This window comes from Triturus cristatus, chromosome 1_2 (genome assembly GCF_964204655.1).
Source record: "Triturus cristatus chromosome 1_2, aTriCri1.1, whole genome shotgun sequence".
Classification (NCBI taxonomy): domain Eukaryota; kingdom Metazoa; phylum Chordata; class Amphibia; order Caudata; family Salamandridae; genus Triturus; species Triturus cristatus.
Genome location: NC_140580.1, coordinates 468,236,459 through 468,259,433, shown reverse-complemented (window position 1 = coordinate 468,259,433; position 22,975 = coordinate 468,236,459). Strand labels below are relative to the sequence as shown.

Sequence of the window (22,975 nt, the reverse complement as noted above, 5' to 3'; positions counted from 1 at the left end):
CAGACCATGCTTACATGAACAATGCTGAAGAATGGATTCATATGAATCTTCTGTCTTCCAATCTGAGCCGCCACAACTGCCTCACTGTGCTGAAAACTCTAGGCTGGGAAGTGTGTCCAGTAAAAGAACTAAAAACGGAAAAGTCTAAACTGGAAAGGCTCTTCTCTAATCACAAATCTGAACTACTTCCTCTGGCATGGTCTAAGTGAGATAAAGAAATATGTATCCAGTAGTTCTTAGTATAGGAGAAAGGTGTGCACATCTAGCTTTAGAAGAGTCTGAAGAGTTACCATTTTGAAGATTGGCTTCATCCTTAACCTATTTAGATAGAAACGGTCTAGAATTGGTCTCAGACCTTCTCCTTGCCTGGGAACTAAGAACTATATTGAGTAGAATCCTCGTAACGTCAATGCAATTGAAACACCCACCATAGTGCCTTTCGAGAGGAGTATGCCCACCTCACATATTGCAGTTTTTATTGGTCGGAATGAATGGATGCGAGATGCATGATTTGCAATGTTTTGGAAGATGGATGGGAACAACCTTCTAAAAGCAGCTGCAGGACTGATTTATCTCAAGAATTCTCCTAACATTGTTGCAGAAAACCTATAGAAATCATATGTCTTTATTGGTTCCATACTTCTAAGGGTATATTGTGCACATGGCAGCTCAATCAGAGAGGATACTGGCACAGATGATGAGGAGAACTGCTGTTTGCTTTTGTCTGCCTCTTGAACGGCTCTAGATTTGCTCAGAGCAAATTGAAGTTGCTGAATTCGAATTTTGGAGGGTTTGTCTTGGTTGTGTATGATTAGACCTAAATTTGAATCAAAGCTTGTGATAGTTCCAATAAATCGGTATGCTCAAAAAGCCAGCTCTAATGAACATACATTCACTCTATTCCATTTAAAACACCATAGAAATTAATTAACATTTTCTAACAATTATCGCCCGTTAAATGGCATTCTCAAAGTTCACATGATAATCCTGTTCAGCATATCCCTGTTTGCTCATCAAGGACTATTGCTAAATTTATCAACACTGTTATGGAGACTTTAGCATCAATACATAATTCGACTCTATAACCTTAGCTTGTTGCATGAATAGTTATTAAATATGAAACAACAACCTGTTTGTAACTAATTCTGAGAAATGTGGTTGATGGTTGGGGTGTGGGTGAGCCCTTCTCAAGCAACAGCCACACTCCTTTTTATGGTGAACCATAAAAAGTCACTAAATTAACCTTTTCATAGTATTTATGCAGCACTCAAACAGTAATAAAGTGAAAACAAAACAAAAGACAAATCCCATACTCATTAAAAAAATATAGTAAAATTTTATAAATTATTTGACACCAAATCTGGTTTTACTGATTGGACAAAAATCCAATCAGTAAAACCAGAGATATGTGATTTCAAAGATTTAAGGTAGGCTTAGTGCCTAAAAGCAGAAAGCGCCACATCCAATTCTCTGGTGAAAGTCACACGTTCAGGCTGACTGTGATGGAACGTGACTGGATAGAGGGACTAGGTTAGTCCCACTGAAAAAGTTACCTTATAAGAGTCCAGTTCACGGTGGAGGAGGCCACGAGGAGCAGGGAGAGTGCCGTGGATGGTCGTTACAGTACCGCGAAGAGCAGGCTGGGCGCTACGGACAGTCGTCACTGTAGAGCGAAGATCCTGTCTGGCATCGCGGACAGTTGTTGCTGGACCTTATCACTGGCGGTCACCAAAGGCTGACAATGCTGTAGCACAAAATGCAGATCTCGCATTGCCGGTCGTTGCTGTAGTGAAGAGTCCGGTTCACCGGAGCCTCTCATTGGCGGTTGGCACAGGCAGCAAGATCTTGGTGCAAACGGGCCCATCAGCAGGAGCAAAGAGCCCACAACTTCAGTATTTCTCCTTTTCTTCTAGGAGGGTGCAGGGCCTGGGAGGCACCTCTTGGGGTTCAGGACCTCACTCCAGCAGAGGCCATCAGGGCACAGGCAGTGCAGCAGGTCAGCCGGCAGTTGCATGGCAGCCTCTGGAGCTTGTTTTGTTGCTATAGCTCAGAACAAGAGGCCAGTTAACTAGCAGCTGGAATTACTCAAGTAGCCTGGGAGGAAGGCTACAAGTCCAGTCTTCCTACTCAGACAGCTGGGTAGGGCTCAGGCAGCAGGGCAGTCCTCTCACAGCAGGGCAGTCTGTAGCATCCACATGCCCAGGAGTGTAATGAATAGTGGGCCTGAGGGTCCCAGTTTTATACCAGAGGCCAGCTTCGAAATGGGCAAAGCTTCTGGGGTTTTCCTACCAAGAGGTATCAGGAATTTTCAGCTTCCCTGCCCTGGTCCCAGTCTGTCTGCAGTCCAATAGGCTAGTGTGAAGTTCTTTGTGTGCGAGCTGAGGCAGTGTCTTTGAATGCAAGTGTGATAAATGACAGCTGCCCATCTCATCAAGTCACGACGACCCATCCTGCTTGCACCCACGCCCTCTACTGTGATACTGTCTGGAGGATACACAAAGGCCAACAGCCAACTACACCTAACCATGTAACCCAAGATACAGTCTGCAGACACTAAATGCTTAGGACAAGAAATACTAACTTTCTAAACATGGCGTATTCAGAATTTTGACTTAAAGCCCATTAATGAGGATTTGAAATTAAAATTCATCAGATACCAAACATAACATTTATACCTGCTCCCAAGCAAGTGTTATCCCTTATTAAATGTAATAAGTTAACCCATTGTTTTCCTATAAGAGAATTAGGCCTTGCAATAGTGAAAAAACAAATTTGAGAGTTTTTCACTACCAGCACATGTAGAACTTAAAGGTACAGGTTTAGTTTTTTTAATACAGCGCACCCTGCTCTATGTGCTGTTTAGAGCCTACCCTAGGGGTGATTTATGTATTGAAAAGGAAGGTTGACACCTGGCAAAAGCTTTATTTTGCCAAGCCAATAGAAGATTTTTGGTTTTACTGTCAGTAGATTTGTCATTCATCCTGCTCCAAACGAAGCATTGCAAACACAGTCATGTTTACACAGCACCAATTTGCTGCCTTTCAGTGCCACCTAGTGGTTACTAGAAATAAGCAGCAGACAGGTGGACGATGCAACATCAATCTGAACAGATATTGAGGACTACTTTAAACAAGCATTGGCAATGCTAATCTGTCTCAATAGTATGTAAAGTAAGCAAGACCAATTGGCATTACAAATTTTTGTTTTTTCTGTGTGTAAATGCGATCTTTCTCTGACAACGGTTTCAATATTTATCTTAGAGGGAGATCATGATCCCTTCTCTCAGAAAAAGCGGCCACTAAAGCTGCCCTCCAACTCAGGTGGTATCAGTGTGCATACAAGCCCAAATACCAGAAGAAGAGTTGACTTTGAAACTCAGGAGCCAGATGTAGACTGACTGATGGACAGTAAGAAGGATTTTAATATCTCTTCACTTAGAAATGGCTGCCTAAAGTTTCAACAAGGAATAGCATGCTCATTTTGATCATCACAGGAACAAGGTCTGGGTTCTGCTATCAGATTCCACAAAAATATTTTTACAAAGCTGTACTTTACAATGTAGTGTAAGTAGTATTTCAAAGTTTATAACCCTTGTTGATCAAAGCAGGAAACTTTTCTTCAAACTGGGTAGAAAGGTCTTAGGTCCCTCAAAGAGCAACACACTGATAATAAACATATCCAAGAGTGATACAGGGGTCTGGACATCTATAAATCCTACGTAGCCTTAGTCTAAATGAGCGTTAGTCTTACATCTAATTAATGTTGCTAAAAATAGGACACTGAGAGTCAGACATTTTATGTCGTGACTATCAATAGGCTCAAAAGGAAAATTCATCCACCAAAACAGTACCAGTAATAAGTTTAATTGCACATAATAATATGACACGCAATCACATTTGTAAAAAAAAAAAAAGAGCAAATTTAGAGGCTACAGTGTTTAGCTAAAAAAGATCCTTGTTTTACCTCAGAAATAAAGATAAGGGAGCCACATTCCTCCTTACACATTTACTCAACCAGGTACAATGTAAAACACAGTACTATCAGTAGGAGTATTGACAGTTGCTCTAAGTGCTGCTGATCACATTATTGTGAGAATCTTGTACTCACACAATGATGTCAATAACCATCTAAAAGGTTATGACCATAGACCAATAACTTCTCAGAAGATAAGCATGGTCTAATATGAGGTTATAGTGGGAGTGTTGCTTGCTTGCGCCCATGTGAGACTGGAGTGATTTATATATATTATAAAGGAAGATTAGGCTTAGCAAAATGTACATTTAGCCAGGTCAAAATGGCAGCTTAAAGCTGCAAACACAGGTCGCAAGGGGAGGCCTGTAGACATAGTTTGCAGTGCTACTCTAGTGGCTGGCACAAATAATGCTGCAACCCACTTGTAGCATTTAATTTACAAACCTTAGGCACACATAGTCCATATAATAGGGACTAATAAATAATTTAAGGTGGCAATTAGGTGTATGCCAATTTCACCATGTTGGGAAGGGAGAGCACAATCCCTTTACCACTGTTTAACAGGAGTAAAGTCTGCAGCGTCCTGAATCCACTAAAACCAGGTTCAGCAAACTTAGGATACTGAAGACAAAAATCTGGGGGAATAACAAGCAGAAGATGGCTATTTCAAAGTAGATGTAATTAAAGCATTTAACTAAATTAAAAGAGGATTTTTGGAGTCCAGTTGTAGACTCCAATTAATGGCTCCAGAGATATATTGCCTCTGGATCAGTAAAGGGAAATGAGGAAAACAAGCCAGGTGATACTATGTATAGGCAATTGGGTTGTTACATTTTCGACATGTATGACTCTCCACAACAAATAACAAGTGTATAGAAAAAGCTTCAGAAATTGTAGCTTGACATCTGGGGTGGCTCGAAGAAAGAATCAGCAAAGGAAATAGTGCCCATTAGAAACAGGTCTTCAGTCGTATAGATCTAAGAGACAAAAACACTACTTACCTTCAGTAGCACAGGCACAGTGACAAGACCACATGACATGGAGACATGGTGCTTTATGGTTGATGCACCTCAGTTTCAAGACACTCAGACCCAATTTCACTATTAATGGCCGATTCCCATCGGCATCGGTCAGGAATGCGTTCGAGTCGCCAATGCGATTTCGGACCGACTCGTCCTGCCGTACGAGTGAGCGAGTACGATGTGAATATCGCCTCGCGCTCCCAGCAACACATACCCATCAGCAAAGCCCTCCAGACGACTCGCCGACTCGCGCAGCACAATTGGCCCCATTTCCGAGCAACCGGATCGACTCGCGCGTCGAGCAACCGGATCGACTCGGAGCCACCGACTCGAAAATGGTTTGGGAAGTGGACTTCGGGGGCCCTAGCGGGCCCCCCTTCACCCGTAGCCCTACGACTCGGTCACAGGGGGACCCAAGGGTTCCACCTACACATGCATGTATTGTGTGGGGGCACCGACACGTCCCCATGCCATGGGGCACCCTTTTCCGCAACATACTTTTTTCCCAATGGAAGCTTATGTGACTTCAATGTGGCTCTGAGCGACCTCAGTCTGTCAGCCCGTATTTGCATCATACTCGTCGGGCCCTAAATAATCATAGGAGAGTGACAAGTGATGTATGGACTAAAGTTAGAAGGAAAGGAAAGTAACTTTTTTCTAATGTATACTATTCTGAGCCCAATTCCGATCTCGCTCGGAAAGCCCTACGGCCGACTCAGATCCGGAGGGCTTTCCGAGCGAAACCTGCTCCGGAAGTCCGGACAAGCGAGTAAGATGCACGTACGTGCTGATGGACTCGGGCCGCTCGGAACCCCATTGAAGTCAATGGGAACCTGTTGTACGTTGCGTACATAGGCTTCCATTGAGAAAAAAGTAAGTCACGGAAAAGGGCGTCCCCTATCGTGGGGACACGTCGGAGCCCCCCGCACCGTACATGCATGTATATGTGGGAACCTTGGGTCCCCCCTGTAAACGAGTCGTAGGGCTACGGGTTAAGTGGGGCCTGCTATGGCACCCCGAAATCCTGTTCCTGAAGCTTTTTCGAGTCGGTGGCTCCCAGTCGATCCGGCTGCTCGACGCTTGTATTGTACTTGGTTGCTCGGAAATCAGGCCCATTGTGCTGCGCGAGTCGGCCATGTTGTAGTCATCCGGAGGGCTTCGATGACAGGTACAAGGCGCTGGGAGCGCAAGGCAATATTCACATCGTACTCGCTCGCTCGTACGGCAGGACGAGTCGGTCGGAAATCGCATTCGCAATTTGGACTCGCTCCTGACTGATGCCGTCAGGAAGCCCTTCTGAGCGAGTTCGGAATCAGACCCTCTGTGTTCAAATTAAGACTTCCATGGTAATTCCTAACAATCTGGACAAGGGGGGCTCCTCCTTAATGACGGAGTAGCGTCACCCCACTCGTCAGAGTCGGTGACAGAAAAATAAAATGAAAATAAAACAACATCATTTTATTTTTCTGTGAATGGCATGCGTGTAGGGCCTGGCCGAGCGGGAGGAGTGGTGGGCACTTAGAAGTGCACATTTAAGTTTGGGGGGTCGTCTTAGGTCAGCAAAACAGACATGAGCATTTCTATTTCTCCAACCCAGCTGTGAACACTGCTAGGTTGGGGAAAAGCTGCAGTCTCCCAGGGACTGTCTGAGCACCAGACCAGGCAGCTCAGACCAATCCTGGAGCTGCTCTCATAACATGAGAGCAGCGTCTGGATTGGGTAGGGAGACTGCTATCCCAGAGACTGCTGGGAGAGCACTGAGGCGGGCATCGGAGGCAGTGACAGCAAAGTTACATTTAAAAAAAATTATTTTCCCCATCCCTTCCCTAACACCCTCCATTTGTTAGTCCATCCATCCGTCTGTCCCCTGTCCCCTACCACCTTCTTCTGGCCCCCACCACTAAATCTGGAATCATAGCATGCGCAAAAACTATGGTACCCAACAATGTTATGGTACAGACTTTCCAAAGTCTTAAATTGAGGAAATAACATTTTGCAAATGTTAAGAAGAAAAGGATAGGTGTTTTACAGAGTTACTATAAAGGCACCCTATCATCAAAAAACTTTTTGTAACTCTCATCCTTGTTCCTTCAGGCATTTTCTTCATGTCAAGAAAATGCCCAATGAGACACATCTGTTAGTGACTGTCATGTAGGTGAATTAGTCGTATTAGCAACAAATATTTGTCTGTCCGTTTGATAATCACAGTTTAAATCTTTATTTCAGTTATAAAACCAGATACACACAAATTCTTCCTTGGCAGTGGAGCCCAGGATACAGTTATCATAACCAGGAGTATTTAATACACCGGGTTCTAAAAGTCAAGTATCTCATAATGAATTTGTAGGCACAAAGAAGATCACAGAAAAACATTATTTACTATTAGAACCAAGTAAAAATAGGTAAAACAAGAGTAAAGTTCAAATGCATTAGTATCTAACAATCTCCACAGTTAACACTCTGAAACTTTTCATAGAGACCCTTTTGCCTTTATAAATTTGAATAAAAATGGTAAAATTAGTTAAAAAGACTTTTAAAAGGAAAATTAAAAACAGGAACCTGAAAATTAAAACGCCCTCAGTCATAGAATTTTTACTGCAGCTAGACAATAGCACAAGGAAGAGTAGACAGTAGCCTTCGCATGATGGCCCAAAACTGGCCAAGAAATTTTGCAACAGCGCATACAAAAGATGGTCTCGTATCTGATCTTAAGATCTGAAAGGCTTTGAGGTGGCTACGAGTTCCCAACTGTCTACATAATGGGACCAACCAATTCCTCCTTGATCTAGCATATGCGGGGCATGCAAAAAAACTTGGCCTACAGTTTCGTTTGGAACTGAGCAAGACAGGCATCACTTAAGCTGGCTGTTTTTGTTTAGCCAAAGATTGGTAAAAGCATTAATAGGTAAACAGCCGTACCTAAACTGCGTATACAGTTTCCTGTCCCCAGGCACTTTAATGGTAGCAAAAAATTTCTCAAGATGTTTAGAGGATTTTATATCTAAAAAAACATCGGTTAGACTACCATGGTGATTCCTCGAGTAAGTGGTCTGCTCTACCCATAATCAGTATTGGTGCTTCATTAGGTCCCTTGAATACAGTGGTGGGGAGCTAACAGACTCATTTGGGAGACCAATTGCTGACCGGAAGGTATTAACATATTTTATCCACCCTTTTTTTTAGTTCCTGTCTAAAGCAGAAACTTCATTAAAAGCAGCAACATAAGGGGCCAGGTCAGGAGTAGTGATCAACCTATACCAAAAAAGCAAGAGGCGCAAACTCGCTTGATCGTGTATTGACCTAACTACCTGGTACAATATCAAAGGAAGGAGGGGGGTACTTTGAGGCAGGGATACAAGACTCCTAAGAAACTTATTTTCCACTATTGTTAATTTCCTAGCATCCACTAAACCCCACAGTTCTGCCCCATAGAGCACACTACTCACACCTTTGAGCAATAGAGAATAGGGTTGGGGCTACGGGCTTAGTATATGATAAGCTGATCTCGTGCCGCAAGGCCCCTGATAGCTGAGAGAATTTTAGGGACGCCTTGTTCAGATCATTATTCCAAGTCATGCTATCAGACAACGTTATGCCCAGATATTTAAAGGTACTAACGCTCTCTAATGGGACATTATCTAAGACCAAGTTTTGTTTAAAAGTTTTACGAGGGTTCATTATCATCAGCTTGGTTTTAGTAGTGTTGATAACCAAGCCCCTCGCATCACAGAAGGCCTTAAATTGGTCCAGAAGCTTTGGAGACCCACAGGAGTTTTAGATACCAAAAGAGTGTCATCAGCGAACAGCAAGGTAGCTATTTTCTGGTTCGCCAATGAAGGGGCATCAGCCGGAGTTGAACATAAAAGGTCGACAATTTGGTTGACATGGAGAGAAAAAAGGGTCGGGCCAGGACACACCCTTGGCGTACCCCACGCCGGATCGTGATTGGGTCGGTAAGTTGCCCCTGGTTACCCCACCTCACACGTGCAAAATTATCTCATGCAGCCTAACCAAAGGTTATAAGATTTCAAGGGGCATTCCCATATTCATGAGGGTTTGCCAAAGTAGATCTCTGGGGACTAGGTCGAACGCGGTTTAGAGATCTATAAAGGCAAGATATAAGTTGCCTTTGCCAAACACAACCACCTTCCAATATAGCAAGAGAAGGCGAAAGGCCTGATCAATAGTACTGGTCTTCCGTCGAAAGCCCGCCTTTAGTGGAGAGAGGATGATCTTTTCATCCATCCAGGTTTGGATTTTAGTTAAGAGCGAGCGACAGAAGACCTTTTGGGCGCAATCTATCAAGCTAATTGGGCGGTAGTTGGCGGGGTTAGACCTGTCCCCTTTTTTAAAAATTGGGATCACTTCAGCCCCCTTCCACAAGTCCAGAACACTTCCTCGTCCGGCAATATCATTGGCCAAGTTCATCAAATACATTGCCCAGTTCGCCCTGTCGGCGCGAAAGAGGTCGCCTGGGATGCCATCTGGGCCTGAAGCTTCAGCAGGTATAATGGCATCTAAGGAACTCATAATCTCTTTTCTAGTAAATACAATGATACTTCGTTGGGCATCCAAGTTGGGGGGCATCCGAAAACTATCAGTAGTATTACCTATGGAATATAGTTCACTGAAATGATTGTACCATTCTATTGGTGAGATGTTGTTAGCCAGGGGAGGGGAGCGGTCAAAGTTTGTTTTAGCCTCTAACAACCAGAATGGTCGAGGATCAGGATGTCCAATAGCCTCCTCTAGCTCTTCCCATCTCCCTTCATCCCATTGTTTTTTGGCATTACCCTGTGCCTGTCTGTAGACCCTTCTGCAATCTCGGATGCTTACTTGGTCCCTATTTTTAATTGCTGTGGTCAATCTCGCTCTCGCTGACCTACAGTCTTTATTGTACCAAGGATTTACTCCATGGCGAGTTCCCCACGAGGATCTAATCTTTTTAGAGGGGATATAGAAAAAGGTGGCCAGTTGCTCAAAAAAAGCTCTATGGAGGACACTACAGGTATTCATATAGTGTAGATCACTACTTGCTGATTCTAATGTCACTAAATGTTCAACTTGAGCTTCAATAATCTTTTGCATTCTAGATTCATCTGCCAAAACCATGGGCCATTTAAGCCGACGCTTATCATTTGGAGCACTTAACTCCCTTGTGCATAGTGGGGCAGTGGAATCCTGCCGATTTCTCCCCCACAGATGACTAATGGATAAGTGTAGGGAGTTATGGTCGCTATCAAAGGCCTGATGTATAAACATGTCCTGTACTCGGGCCACAGGGTCAGGTCCACTAGTATATAGTCAATCCGACTTGGCCCATTTGTTCCTATAAAGGTCATTCCACCACTTCTGTCGGAATTAGTTCGACCATTGGTGGCCCTTAGCCTGTATTCTAGGGATATTGCATTCAATTGGAGGGCAGCATGTGGCCATTTTTTGATTGGAGGTAATTCCAGCGGAGGTACCCTCCAAACTTTATCCTCTTCGGACACATCAAAGGACTCAACCCAATCAAGGGGTTCAAATGTAACATCGAAATCGCTACCAATTATCAGTGGGTAGCTGACATTCCTGTCTCCCAATAGATTATGCAAGACAAAAAGAGTCGGCGAACTACCACCTCTGGTGCTCCTAGCATATACTTTATACAGAACAGTTTGTCCATTCCCATTTCCAAGCCTAATCCCCAAAATGTCTGGATTATTAATAACCAGCTCTTTTATTTCACAATTCAGGGTGTGATTTACCAAAATAAGTAGCCCCCCCCTGACGCCCGTCCCGCTTTGGCAGGTACTGCTGGTTTGAAAAAAACCTTAAACCCAGGAAAATATATAGGAATCTGGCACCAGGTTTGCCGAAATAAGCATATTTCCTGGCGAGAAACCAGATCCAACCAGTACGGGCAGTTACACTTTCTACTTATACCTGCCAGGTTCCATGAGAGGATGTTCAACATATCCCATTAACTAATTCTGCCCGGACCTGGGGAGAGGGTAAAGCTTGCAACATGGGCACATCATGGCTGTCAGATATTCTGGCTGGGTAACTAACCTGAGTGCAAATATTTGCTGCCATTGACAAGTTGGATTGTTCAGGCTCTACTAAAAAAAAACTCCTGCGCTCTTGCTCTGCTGGACAACCCTCAAGAAGATAGGGGTCGTATGAACCGTACTAAGGATGCTCATTGCTGTACTGGGAGGTGTAGAAATGAGTCAATCAATCTGCAAGAGTGTTGAACTAGGGGAAGCCAGGGGTACTTTACTCGCACTTGCGCTAATCTTTGTTGATGCGCTGGAATGAGATCTTACTTCCAGGGCGATTAGGTCGTGCACTAATTGATTTGAAGTTAATGTTAATTCAATTGCATCCACTGGGCTAACAGCCAAGATGCACCTCTTGGCATGGATGATGTCCTCCCTTATTATAGATCTACACCCTCTGATGTATCTCAGCCAATGTATAGCTTTATTTTTTAGGACATTCCCACTCTCATATCTAAGGCAGTTAAAGTCGACTTTAGGAACATTAGTCAGAAAGATTGGAATTGGTGAGGGAATATCTTGCTTGTGGTTGAATACCTGGGATGCCTGAGATGCCTCAGAGGCTTTATGGTATGCAGGTATCCTATTAGGGGTTTTGGGAACTAATCTTGGTAGTGTGGCAGGTTCTACCTTGTACCGTGTCACGGCCACATTTCCCTTATCTTGCACCTTAACAGGTCTGTATTGCCCAAGTGGGGCACAAGTGGTTACCTTATTATTCTGAAACCAGCGTAGATCTAAATCCATAAGCAGTGTGTTTTGGCCATTTTGATTCTCGTTAGTAACTTTCTGCCTCGCAACGGGACCAACCTGGGTAGGTAGAGCACTTGGTGAAGCTGCTGACATTAGATGTAGTCCATTGCTGTTGTCTATTCTTTGATAAAGTTTAAAGACTAGTGAGGTTAATCCCTTTATACTGGTTTTTAGTGATGTTATTTCAGTCAGGAGGTGAGGGGTTAAAGGTGTACTACCACTACTATCATCCCTTACTTCCTGCGCAATGTCTGTGCTTGGGGTAATGGGCAGTAAAGGTGCGTGAATGTGAACAATACTATGCATGTCTATATGGGAATCCTCGGCCAGTGCAGCAAGAGCAGCAAAACGATTGCACAGTGGGAACTCTTCTAATCCTCTATTTTCTGTTGGACAAGGCGGACCGGCCAAATCCAGCGTGCTAGATAAAACTATGTTATGCTCAACTGCAACTTCAGGCGATTTAGTTTTCTTAGAAGCAAGTTTGAATAATTTAGGGATGTTTCCATATCCAGTAATGGCAGGGAGGGTTTTAATATGGGGATTTCCAACTGTCGAGGGAATAGGGGCTGGAACGGGTGATGTCAACAATTCCTCACAATCGGTGACAATATTATCTATACGGTCTAAAATGTCCTCGCCAGTCCCCCCTTCACACTCTACACCTTTTACAGTTGCCAAGGTCTGTTTTTTAATCGCTTTTTTGTAGCACCTCCCTGCCCAGCTTCAATCTCTTTCTGTTTCCCCATTACTGCGACTGATAATCAACTATATATTTTCTGCAGGGCAACTAAGACTGCAACGTAACACAGCGCCATACTATAGCACCAGAGACTGTAGACACAAGGTCCAGAAAACAACAATGTCAGTGTAGCTATACGTTCTCAAAGTTCCGCTTTTGAATTTTGCCGGAATTGCAATATTAGTGGGTGTTACAAAAGCCCAAGTGATGGTGTAAACAGTACCTTATGTAGATTGGATTGGGTAAGATGCTCGACAGCTCCAGAGTCTCGTTATCAGGGGGATGGCCCAGCCCAGCCTCCTACGGGCAATGACGGGCAAGGACGGGCCCACCCTTGGCCCGGGCTTCACCCGGGCGCATCCCGCGCACGTCGGGTGCCGCGGGGGGAGAGGCTGCGCTTTGTAGCGCGATGGTAGTGCCTCCCCCTCTCCTGCGGTAGCAGAAGTGGCAGTGCTGTGACCCTCGTTACACCCTGGGACTCGTAGTCCCACCAGGGCGGATGGCGGCCCCAATAGCATCTTGAGGAAGCGTTGCGGCGCTAGGGATGGAGATAATCACTCTGGACTTAAGCTCCGGCCAGAGTATGCAGCTAAAGGACATGAGCAAGCAGTCAAAATGCCCCCTTCAATTCCAACGTGATAATCAGTTGTTCTTAAACAATAATAAATTAGGGACCTAGGGGCATCTGTATCAAGCCCTTTTCCCGTTCGCAAACGGGTCGATTCTCAGAAACGGCCCGTTTGCGAACGGGAAAAGGCCTTTTGGGATGTATCAACCCAAAAGGGCAATCGCAAATTAGAGAATTGCAAAATTTGCAATTCTCTATTTTGCAATTGCATTTAAGGAATCGCAAATTGCAATTCCTTAAATGCGATGTAGAAAGCACCTAAGTTGTGCGAATTTGGCATAAGAAATCACAAATTACCACTAACTGACAGTTGGTGGTAATTTGTGAATTCTTTGAAAAAAGCACTTTTTTGCTTTTTTCAAAGTGCCATGTGGCTCACATACATGCCCTTAGGGCATGTATGTGCGCCACATGTGCACACATGCTCATTTCAGGGGTGTATCAGGGTGTCCTTATGACACCCTAGCAACCTTGTAATTGCATTCTCAAATTGCGATTCTCTAATTGGTAATCGCAAATTCAGAATGTCTTCCCATTCATTCCTATGGGCCTCTACGCCCATAGGAATAAATGGGAAGGTATTCCTTAATTGCGAACCGCGATTTGCGATTCCCAATTAAGGAATATTACGCAATCGCAATTATTATTGCGATTCCTACATACATAGCATTTTGCGATTCCTTAATAGCAATTCGCTAAAAATCCCTATTAAGGAATCGCAAAAGGGCTTGTTCATACATATGCCCCCTAGTCACAAACTGTACTTTGCAGTATGTTTATTAGTACTACAATAGTACTTCTCACTTGCTACAAAAATGCTGTTCACAAACCTGCGGGAGTCGACATTCAACTCTCCTATCTTTTCTGTACCAAGCTCTCTGCCTCCAGTTGCAGAGGTCTCCGCACTTAGAAGTAAATAGGGAAGGAACCTGGGGAGGTAGCTGGAAAATGGGGTCTGGAGAGGGACATGTAAATACAAACACCCACCCATAAAAGAGTAAGCCCATTGTTATTCAGAAACCAACACGTGTTGGCTGCTTTTCTTTTCCATAAACTGAAGAACTATCTATTTGAATTTTTGGATGTGGACTAGTTGTTGTGCCAAGAGAAGAACACCTGATTTAAAGGAAATTAAATAAACTCATGGACATTGAAACGTGAACTATTTGGATCCGCATACTATTTCATGAACTGATTACTTGATGATTGACATTTGTTATAGGTTTCAGTGCTCGGGGAGGGTTTTTCATTTGCTTACGCACCAGGCCCGCTCCACAGCTTCAGGGGGCCATGCATGGCCCACTGCTCCACCATGGCCACCCAGGAATCATCCAAGACCCTTTCTCAGCATTAGTCGGTCCTACTTCTGGGTCTAGTTCCCAGACCTATGTCCACCAACGATGCAGCCCCTCGGGGGCCATGAAGGATGTCTCTGCTGGCCCGCCATCCGCTCAGAACATCACAGGGTTGCAGCATCACTGCCTGGGGATATACCCCTGAGTAGTGGATCTCAAGCTGACGTAGCACCACCAGCCTCATCTACACCCTAAGTGCTAGTGGGGAGACTGCTGGAGGCCACACAGCTAGTGCCTTGGGGCCCTATGGACCTCGACGGAGTGGATTGGCCTTGTATAGGGCTGAGCACAGGGAGACAGAGGGGGTCCTCCCCATTTGTGATCTCACACGCCACAATTTCCCAAAGGCCCGGCCCCCTACACTGTGGAGAGAGTGAGGAGACCTTCAGGCAGACACCCTCCTGGGAGGCACCGGCCCACTTCTCCTTCCACTCAGATTGCTGGATTGGCTGCCTCCTGCCTTTCTCCTGACTTCAGCTGTTATTGTGGTGTCTTAATCCTGCCTCCTCCTTTGGCGAAGGGACCTATAGAACAGCAATACCCCTAATTGGGAGCTGTATTGACATAGGGGCCTCTAGACCCCTGCCTCCATCCAGGTCAGCCCAAGCTCAGTATCCTATCCCAGGGGGAAGGTGCACCTGGCTTCCATGGACTGCAATTTTTACCCTCACGTACGCCCTAGTTCCTACAGTCGAGCCTCCTCTGTAATTGCTGTCGGAGCAGTTGGGGAAAGGCCTGGTGGTCACTGGATCAACCAAAATGACCCCTCCCCCCAAGTCCACTTCAGTTATACCCACTGACCTCCCATGGGCAACGAGGGGGACCTGTCCTAGGCTCCAGAGGCCTCTGTTGTCCTGGCAGGGAATGGGGCCTAGTCTGGTTGGTATTCTGCATGCCCTGCCTCCCAAGTAAGACTTAAGGAATTAGACTGTCCCTTTTGGCAATCAGTGTAGCAAACTGGCCCTCTCAGCGCCCTGGCAACAGGCTTCTCCTCTGTGACTTGCTCCTTCCTCTTGGTCTCCCCACAGCCTGAATGTGATGGTAGGAACCTGAGAGTGGGGACTCTTTTGTCCTACCCATGTCTGCCTTGCTCTGTATGTCAACCCATCGACAACCAGCCCGCCAGCTGCTGCCCTCAGAGGCAGTACAGCGCTCTCAACAGAACCCGAAGGTGTCTCCTCAGGACTCTTCGTCTGCCTCTAGGATAGATATAAAGGTCCTCCTTAAAGAGATCTCGTCCATTGTGGCCATCCTCACAGCGATGGGCATGAAAATGTCTGATCTCCCAACAGTGATGAAATTCATCCGCCAGGACATGTCAGTCATCCGCACGTGGCTGTATAAAGTGGACCAACGCTCGATGCCGTCAAGGCCCAATATGATTGTATCCCGGGCTGTGAACATGACATTGAGTTTCTGTACCAAAAAGTAACTGACTTGGAAGAACGAGCGAGGAGAGACAATTTCTGGATTCATGGGTCCTAAAGGGTGCAAAAAAACAGACATGATTGCTTGTCTGATGGCCATGCTCCCGGACTTCCTCCACCTCCACTCCGTGGAGGCACTCAAATTCTAGTGCCCAATAATTGTATGTGAGCTGTGTCACCAACACACCCAGTCAATGCTACAAATCGAGGCAATTCAGCAACAACCAACGCTAGGGGCCAAAGGTTCCTGGCACTATTACTCAGGATGAAATGCGACATATCAAATATGACTTACTGGAACCAGCAAGGATAAAGATGACGACGGACAGACCCGGTAATTCTCTGACCCTGGTGACCTGGAGGCATTCCTGGATTCTCGATGAATACTTTTTCCTTGGCTCCTACTAGCCACTCCCAGCAGGATGACCCACTTCCCCCATGTAGACCCCCAGATCCCAGCCCCGGCACGTGCACATGGGTGTAACCCCAGGAGAGAATCAGACGGAACCAGGCATCATCGGGTGGTTGAGGTGCTGCAAAAGGACAGAGACAAATCATGCTCCCTGCTGAAGCAGCCGGCATAGGTCGCCAGACAGACTATGATGGGCTGAATGTATCCTCCCTTAATGTTTAAGGCTGATTTTAAGTATTAAGCTGTTGATGTTCTTTTGTTACACAAGTCCTTGATGGGGGCAACCTCAACCTCACATAAGCTATACTGAATGGTATGCTCCAATATTCAGGAAATAACCACCACCTCCTTTCAGACCTCTCTGTCCCAGCTGGCAGACTATGCGCCCATTGAAACCACTGCTTACACTGCTCTAGCTTTCACCCCTGGGCTCCCCCAGATGTAACACAATGGGCCGTGCCCTTTGGTATATGCCCTGCGGATGGTGGAAACAGAGGGTGCGGACCCGGGACATACTGCCATGCTCCCTACCCCCACTGCCGGACATAAACTAGGCTGCTCACGTGTCCTAAAGCCCAGTTCAAAAGTCTCTGCTGACTACTTTCTTTCTTCTTTCTCCCTCCGTCCACATGGTTCTCCCTTCATTCACATGGACAGTGAGGGGGGGAGGGCCTGGCTTGGTGTCACTCACTACAAGTACAAGCTCGAGGATCACAGTTTGATTGTTAGTTTTCTTTCGTTTTTCTCTGCGAGCGCACCTGGCACTTAGCCCCCCTCTATTCCTCCCACGTCTCCCCTTTAGGTCACTCTTACACACACTCCACTGTCCTGTCCATATCACCCTGGATATGGGGGTCACTCATCACAATTGGATCCACTGGACATGGCTCTCTCTACATGTCGGAGTCCTGACACCAGAGAGCACAAAAGGGTACTCAAAAAATTGAGAAAGGTAACTGTCACGAGGCGAGCCGGGACACCGGATTGCATGGGGCGGACTGGTGGGTGGTGCCGGAGGTCACGGACAGTGTTGTTTATGATTCACAGGAAGACGACTGGAGAGTGACAGCCGTGGAAGAAACATCCTCAGAGGTCTTCCCCTTTAACTGGGATCAGCTCCCTGGTGCGCACGCCCACAACTGTGACGTAGTTGACGAACCTCCAATAAGATCGGAGCCAGACGGACCCGTAGTGTGTGGCTACACCGGAGCGGAAGCAGGAGAGCGAAGGAGAACGGAGCCGAGAGAGACTGCAACAACGGAGAGGTCGGAGACGAGAGAAGCTACAGCGACAGGGACGTCGGAGATACGAGAGCCTACGTCGAAGGAGAAGTCGGAGAAGGGAGGACTCCGCACCCACGTTTCGCCGAGCCGCACCCACGGAGGAGCGTGGCTGACCCAGGTGCGTGAACGTTTTACGGGCTGGGTCGGGAGGAGGGAGAAGGCTGAAAAAGAACCTAAATGCCTCTCGCCGCCGCACCTGTAAATACTTAAGCACTTGGTCCTTTCTACCCCCCCCCCCTCACTTGCACTACCTTTCCTGAGCACCCCGGTCGTACTGAGTGTAGGAGATTGACACGAGAGCACCGGAGTGTACCCTTCACGTCCTGGGCCCCGTTTTGTCCTTTAACTTAACCACCATACTGACCAGAGTCTTTGTTGGTTTTGTCTCCCCTCTATCGGTGAGGTCGACATCGGGAGTCCTCTGACGTTCACCACCGGGACCCGTCCTTTGGCCACGCCCCGCCTAGACGAACTGGAAAGCCGACCCCTTGGGGAAGAGACACCAGAACCTGGATAAACAGCACAAAATCATACTTCCGCAAATAAAACCCTCTCTAACTAGACGCCGTGTCCTGAGTCGTCTGTCCGAACCGTCCACAGTAACAAAACGTATCTAAGAAAAAGTTGCTATGACAATTTGGGATCATGTGATGCCCTAGCCATGCACTGGGACATAAGTGGAGACCCGCAGCAGTAACTAAACTGTTTTGTGGTCTCAGCCTGATATTGTGCTATGTGAAAAAGAAGTAATCTGCAGTGAGTGTAGTATCCATAGGAAAGAATGTTTGCAAATGTCATGGAGAAAAAAGCGATTTCAGAAGCTATATAAACTGGAAATTGTTGTAGAATGGAAATGAGGAAAGAGTAGAATTAAAGTTACTGTACCTCATTAGGTGCAAACAAGCTCTGAATGTCATACAGCACCTCTTCTGTCAAACGTACTGCTGTCTGAGCTAGTATATAAGCATCAACATAGTGACAATGTTTTCTTTCTTCATCTTCTGTGAACATTGCAAGCAACCTATGGAAGAACAAAATAGCAATCACAGCTAAAATGAGACATATAATCAACACTTTTTAGAAGTATGCTGAACAACTTTACAAACTAACACTGTGTTGGTTTGACATGTAAAAGGCACTTAGTTGCATCATGTCTATGCAAATATCCACATAGAAAAAACTACACATATGCAGGCATTAGAATGTTTGCAACACTTCAACTCTCAGGGCCAATCTTACTTCAAAATGTTGTGCCCACGCACAACCAAATACCTTATCTAAAATCACAATATTCTGACATTGGGAACAAAAAAAATAATCATCATAATAATATATGTTGGCAAATAATGCACTATAGATAGACTCAATTATTTTTTTAAATATATTTTCCAGGCATTGCATGTTGAACTTAGGCAAGGTCTAAAGGCAATCATTGGGGAAAACTATGAACCGAGGAATATCAACAGGAAAGATATTTGATAACATTCAAAATGGGTTATGAGATACACCTTTTGAGAAGACTATACATTTCAAGTTCAGATGCTAACATTTGAACTAATGTCGAGATTGATTATGCACCCAGAAGAAGCCAAAACTGTGATCAAATTCAATGTGACATTGGGATGGTGATAGTTGGATGAAAAATTAGACTAATCATGTTAAAACATCTTTGAAGATGACTATTGAAAAATATAAAAAATCAATGGAGAGGGAGAAAGAAGCTATGGTCCATTCGGCTTCCTTGTGTTCAATACAAAAAAATCAAAAAGAGAGTGGACCACTTGTCCTGTGTAGCCAGGGTCTTTTTGCTGTTGGTTCCTTCATAAAAGAACCCTCATAACTATACACAGGTACAACGGCGGCATGAACTGGGTTACCGCTTACGTGTAATAGTGCAGCATCATCATCGGGTCTTTCTTTGAATGTATGCTGCCCTCCACCTGGAGGAAGGCCTTCTGGTTAAACAGTAGCATCCAGACATGAAGAATAAGGGGGGTGTGAGAGGGTTCGTATCTGGTGAATTAAAATCTCTTGGTCATTGTTTCAATTGTAACTTTATTCTTGAAAGCTTGAACAGAGAATTAAAAAGAAAGAAGTGCGGAGTGAGACTGAGTTACTGGTCTGCCGTACTTTTCATAGTGTAGGGGTATTGAAAAATATGTCATGCTCTCTGCTGGAGGCAGGGCATACATGGGTAAGATATGAATATGTAGGATTCCTGTATATACTTAGACAACGTTTTATATGACTGGAGATGTGTCCTCTCGCATATAATTAGATATAAGTGTATTTTTGAAAGAATAGTGTATACTTGTTTTTAATTAGAAATTAATAAAATAAAAACAATATTGGTGTCTACATCGTTGAAAGTTTCTGTGATTGGTATGTTATTAAAAATGTGGAACCAAGTGCCAAATTTTCACTAAATATTCTCCTTGAAGCAAAAGCTTTGAATTACATGACACTGAATGTGGGGAGTACAAAAGAGTGCCCCACTCAGTATTATCAAGTAAGTTGGGGAAGCATATAACAGTCTATATTAACACAGCAGCTAATGTTTTTAGGTTTCGCTGAGCCAGCGCGCATGCGCTGCTCGAAGAGACATTTAATAGGTGAGTTTTCAAAGTGCTACTGGCTGGCCTAGCACTTGTGTTCACGCGAGTGTGCACGCGCGCAGCCGCCATCTGTCTCCTCCGTCACGGGTCATTAAGTTGCTTGTCCACTCGCCAGCCTGTAACTGTCACTCAGGGGCCGCTCCCCGCAGCTTATTCCCGTGGCTTTTAAGTTCTGATTATGTCGTGCTCACAACAAAACACTGTCTTGTTAGGTATCATCCCCGCTGCCTTGGCTACACCACTGCGGTAACAATTAGGAACCCATACTGCACAAATAAAATCCAGGCGAGTGCATACACCCAGTCTTTTTCAGCCCCTTGCCAGACAGCATTGCTAGTTGCCCTGGATACCTCCACCGCTCTCGTCCCTTTAAACTTTGACCCCCTCTGCCGCGCACATGTGGCGTCTACCTATTAAGGGCTCTCTCTCGAGGTATTAACCTGTTCTTGGCTCTTGTTCTTCTGTCAGCTGCCCTCTTTGGCCCATGCTCAGCTCGCGCGCACCACTTTCGAAGCCGGGCTTGTTTTAAATGCCGCTTATCTTAATGTATATAGTGTGCCTAGTTAATTTCACAAAGCGGCTTGGGAAACATAAGGTGCATTACGAATTTAAAAGTACCTAAATATGTCCATAGGTGGGTGCACACAAGTAAAAACACGTATACATGCATGCATGAAGAAATACAAGCATGAGTAATGAAATGAATGCACATCTACACAGATAGCGCTTTAAGTGAGTCGCTACTCATAATAGCGCTTTAAGTGCGTCGCTACTCATGGACTCAAGGAGACGTTGCCCATAGACACCATAAATGCCCATTCTTCAGACGGTGTGCCCTGTGGGTGCCCCTTTAAACCCAGGGCCTGAGACAAGGGTTAAGGCTCTCACCAGGCATGTGTGGAAGGAGATAAGGGCGACGCCCTGCTCAGAGGCCAGTGCAGTTGGCGGCACCACCCATGCCAGGCTCACTGCGGGCATTTAAAATTCATACATGTCAATAGGTCCGATTCGGGCGAGAGATGCCCAACCTTTAAAGCCAAAACCGGCTTTATTTCAGCTGCCTGCCGCCTCTGCTCAACAGAAGTCAATGGGGGAAATGTATTCTTCCGGTTATTTTAAATAAATCTCCCTCTTTACTCTTCGAAAATGTTGGCATGTATGAAAATGCCACAAAGCTCCACCGAAGGGCCTCTATCCCGATCTGCCACTGCTCTCTGTGCTGCTGGTAGTAGGGGCCCGACACTGCTGTCCCTGCCTATCTCAATCCAGACTTGCAGCTTAACCTAATTTACAGTACCGAGGCTCTGCTGATGCGCCTCAAGTCTTTTTATTAAGTTCTTTTCTCGCTGATGTGCCTCAGTTCTGACCCCCAGTCAGCCTTGCTGCTCTCACATTTGGGCCCTCTCCTGCCTCCTCCAGTGCACCCCAGTTGTGACCTGGTATTCCACTCCCAGGGCCCATACATCGCTCCACCCGTGTGATTCAGTCCTGTCCTGAAGCGTCCATCTTGTGTTTCTGTACACGGACAGTACACTGCTCTGCCAATGCACCTCCGTCCTGACCCACAGTACTGGGACCCACGCGCAGCAAGGACAAGCATGCTCGGTGCGAGGCCTACCCACAACTCAACCAGTGCTCCTCAGTACTAGTCTTCTAGTTGCCAACATGTGCAACAACAAGGTGATGGGTGGAATGCTTGAATTAATCTCAGCCACTGGTAATTGCTCGGGCCGCATCCCTACGCCGCTTTTCGCCCACCATGCCACCTCACTTTGGACCCAGCCATAAGCAAATCAGTCTAGACCCTGCTCCAATGGGAACAGTCCAGCCTGAACTGCCAAGTTAAAGTTAAAAGTTTGTACATTTATTTAGCGCAGTTCATCACCTGTGAGGTTATCCAGGCGCTGTCCAATTAGCATGGGGAAGATTAAGGGATTTGCCCAGAATCACAGGATGTTGCGCCAACGCTGAGACTCAAATCCAGATCCCTAGCTCCTGAGTCTGCAGCTCAGGTGTCGTCCAGGTCCTCCCTGAACCGCAACACTAGCAACCTAGGACCGGTTTCGCACATAATATGGGTAACATGTTACCAAGCTCATTCTTCCTTATTGGGAGACTGCATCATTGGGACAGCCATGCCTGCAGTCTAGCTTGAGACCTGCTGGTTACACAACAATCTCTGTAGCTGCTGCTCAGCCACACAAGCTTTCCTGTTGGCAAATAACTCCCACTTTGTGGGTATTTCAATTCTGTTTAGGTCTATCTCAGGTAATGTGATGTCTCCAGCATGAGCCATGACCTAGATTTTGGCATGTCTCGTGTAATGTCTCTAATATGACCCTTCGCTTGTCTGTAGCTGACTCGTGGAGTGTGATGTCTCCATTGTGTATAGCCTTCGTTGTGTCTAGGCATGCCTCATGCAAGAACATATAACTAAAATGAAACTCATTATGTGCCTTGGTCTCTCTGTGTCTGCGCTCTCTCGCCTCTCGGGCCAGGCGTGACTGTGTCCCTATGTCTAAGCTGTGTCCCTATGTCGAGCAGCGTGATCTATTTTAAGTGACCTTTTCTTTCCTGTTTCTGGTTGTAAGCAGTGTCCTGTTTCTTAAAAGTTCCTTTCTTTGAGCCTTTGAGATGTCCCTTAAATGACACTTTCCAAGTGTATATGACGATGCAGTTAGTGCGATGTCTCATAATTGACCCCTTTCCAGTAAATTGGGCT

At 45.6% G+C, this 22,975-nt stretch overlaps 1 protein-coding gene across 1 annotated transcript in view; it reads right to left on the bottom strand.

Moving 5' to 3' along the window:
- CFAP46 (cilia and flagella associated protein 46) overlaps nt 1-22,975 on the bottom strand; it is a 1,240,276-nt gene that overhangs the window by 418,725 nt on the left and 798,576 nt on the right. Inside the window, exon 41 of the mRNA XM_085606190.1 lies at nt 18,524-18,659. Coding sequence (XP_085462316.1) covers nt 18,524-18,659 — 136 coding nt within the window. The remainder of the gene's footprint in view (nt 1-18,523; nt 18,660-22,975) is intronic.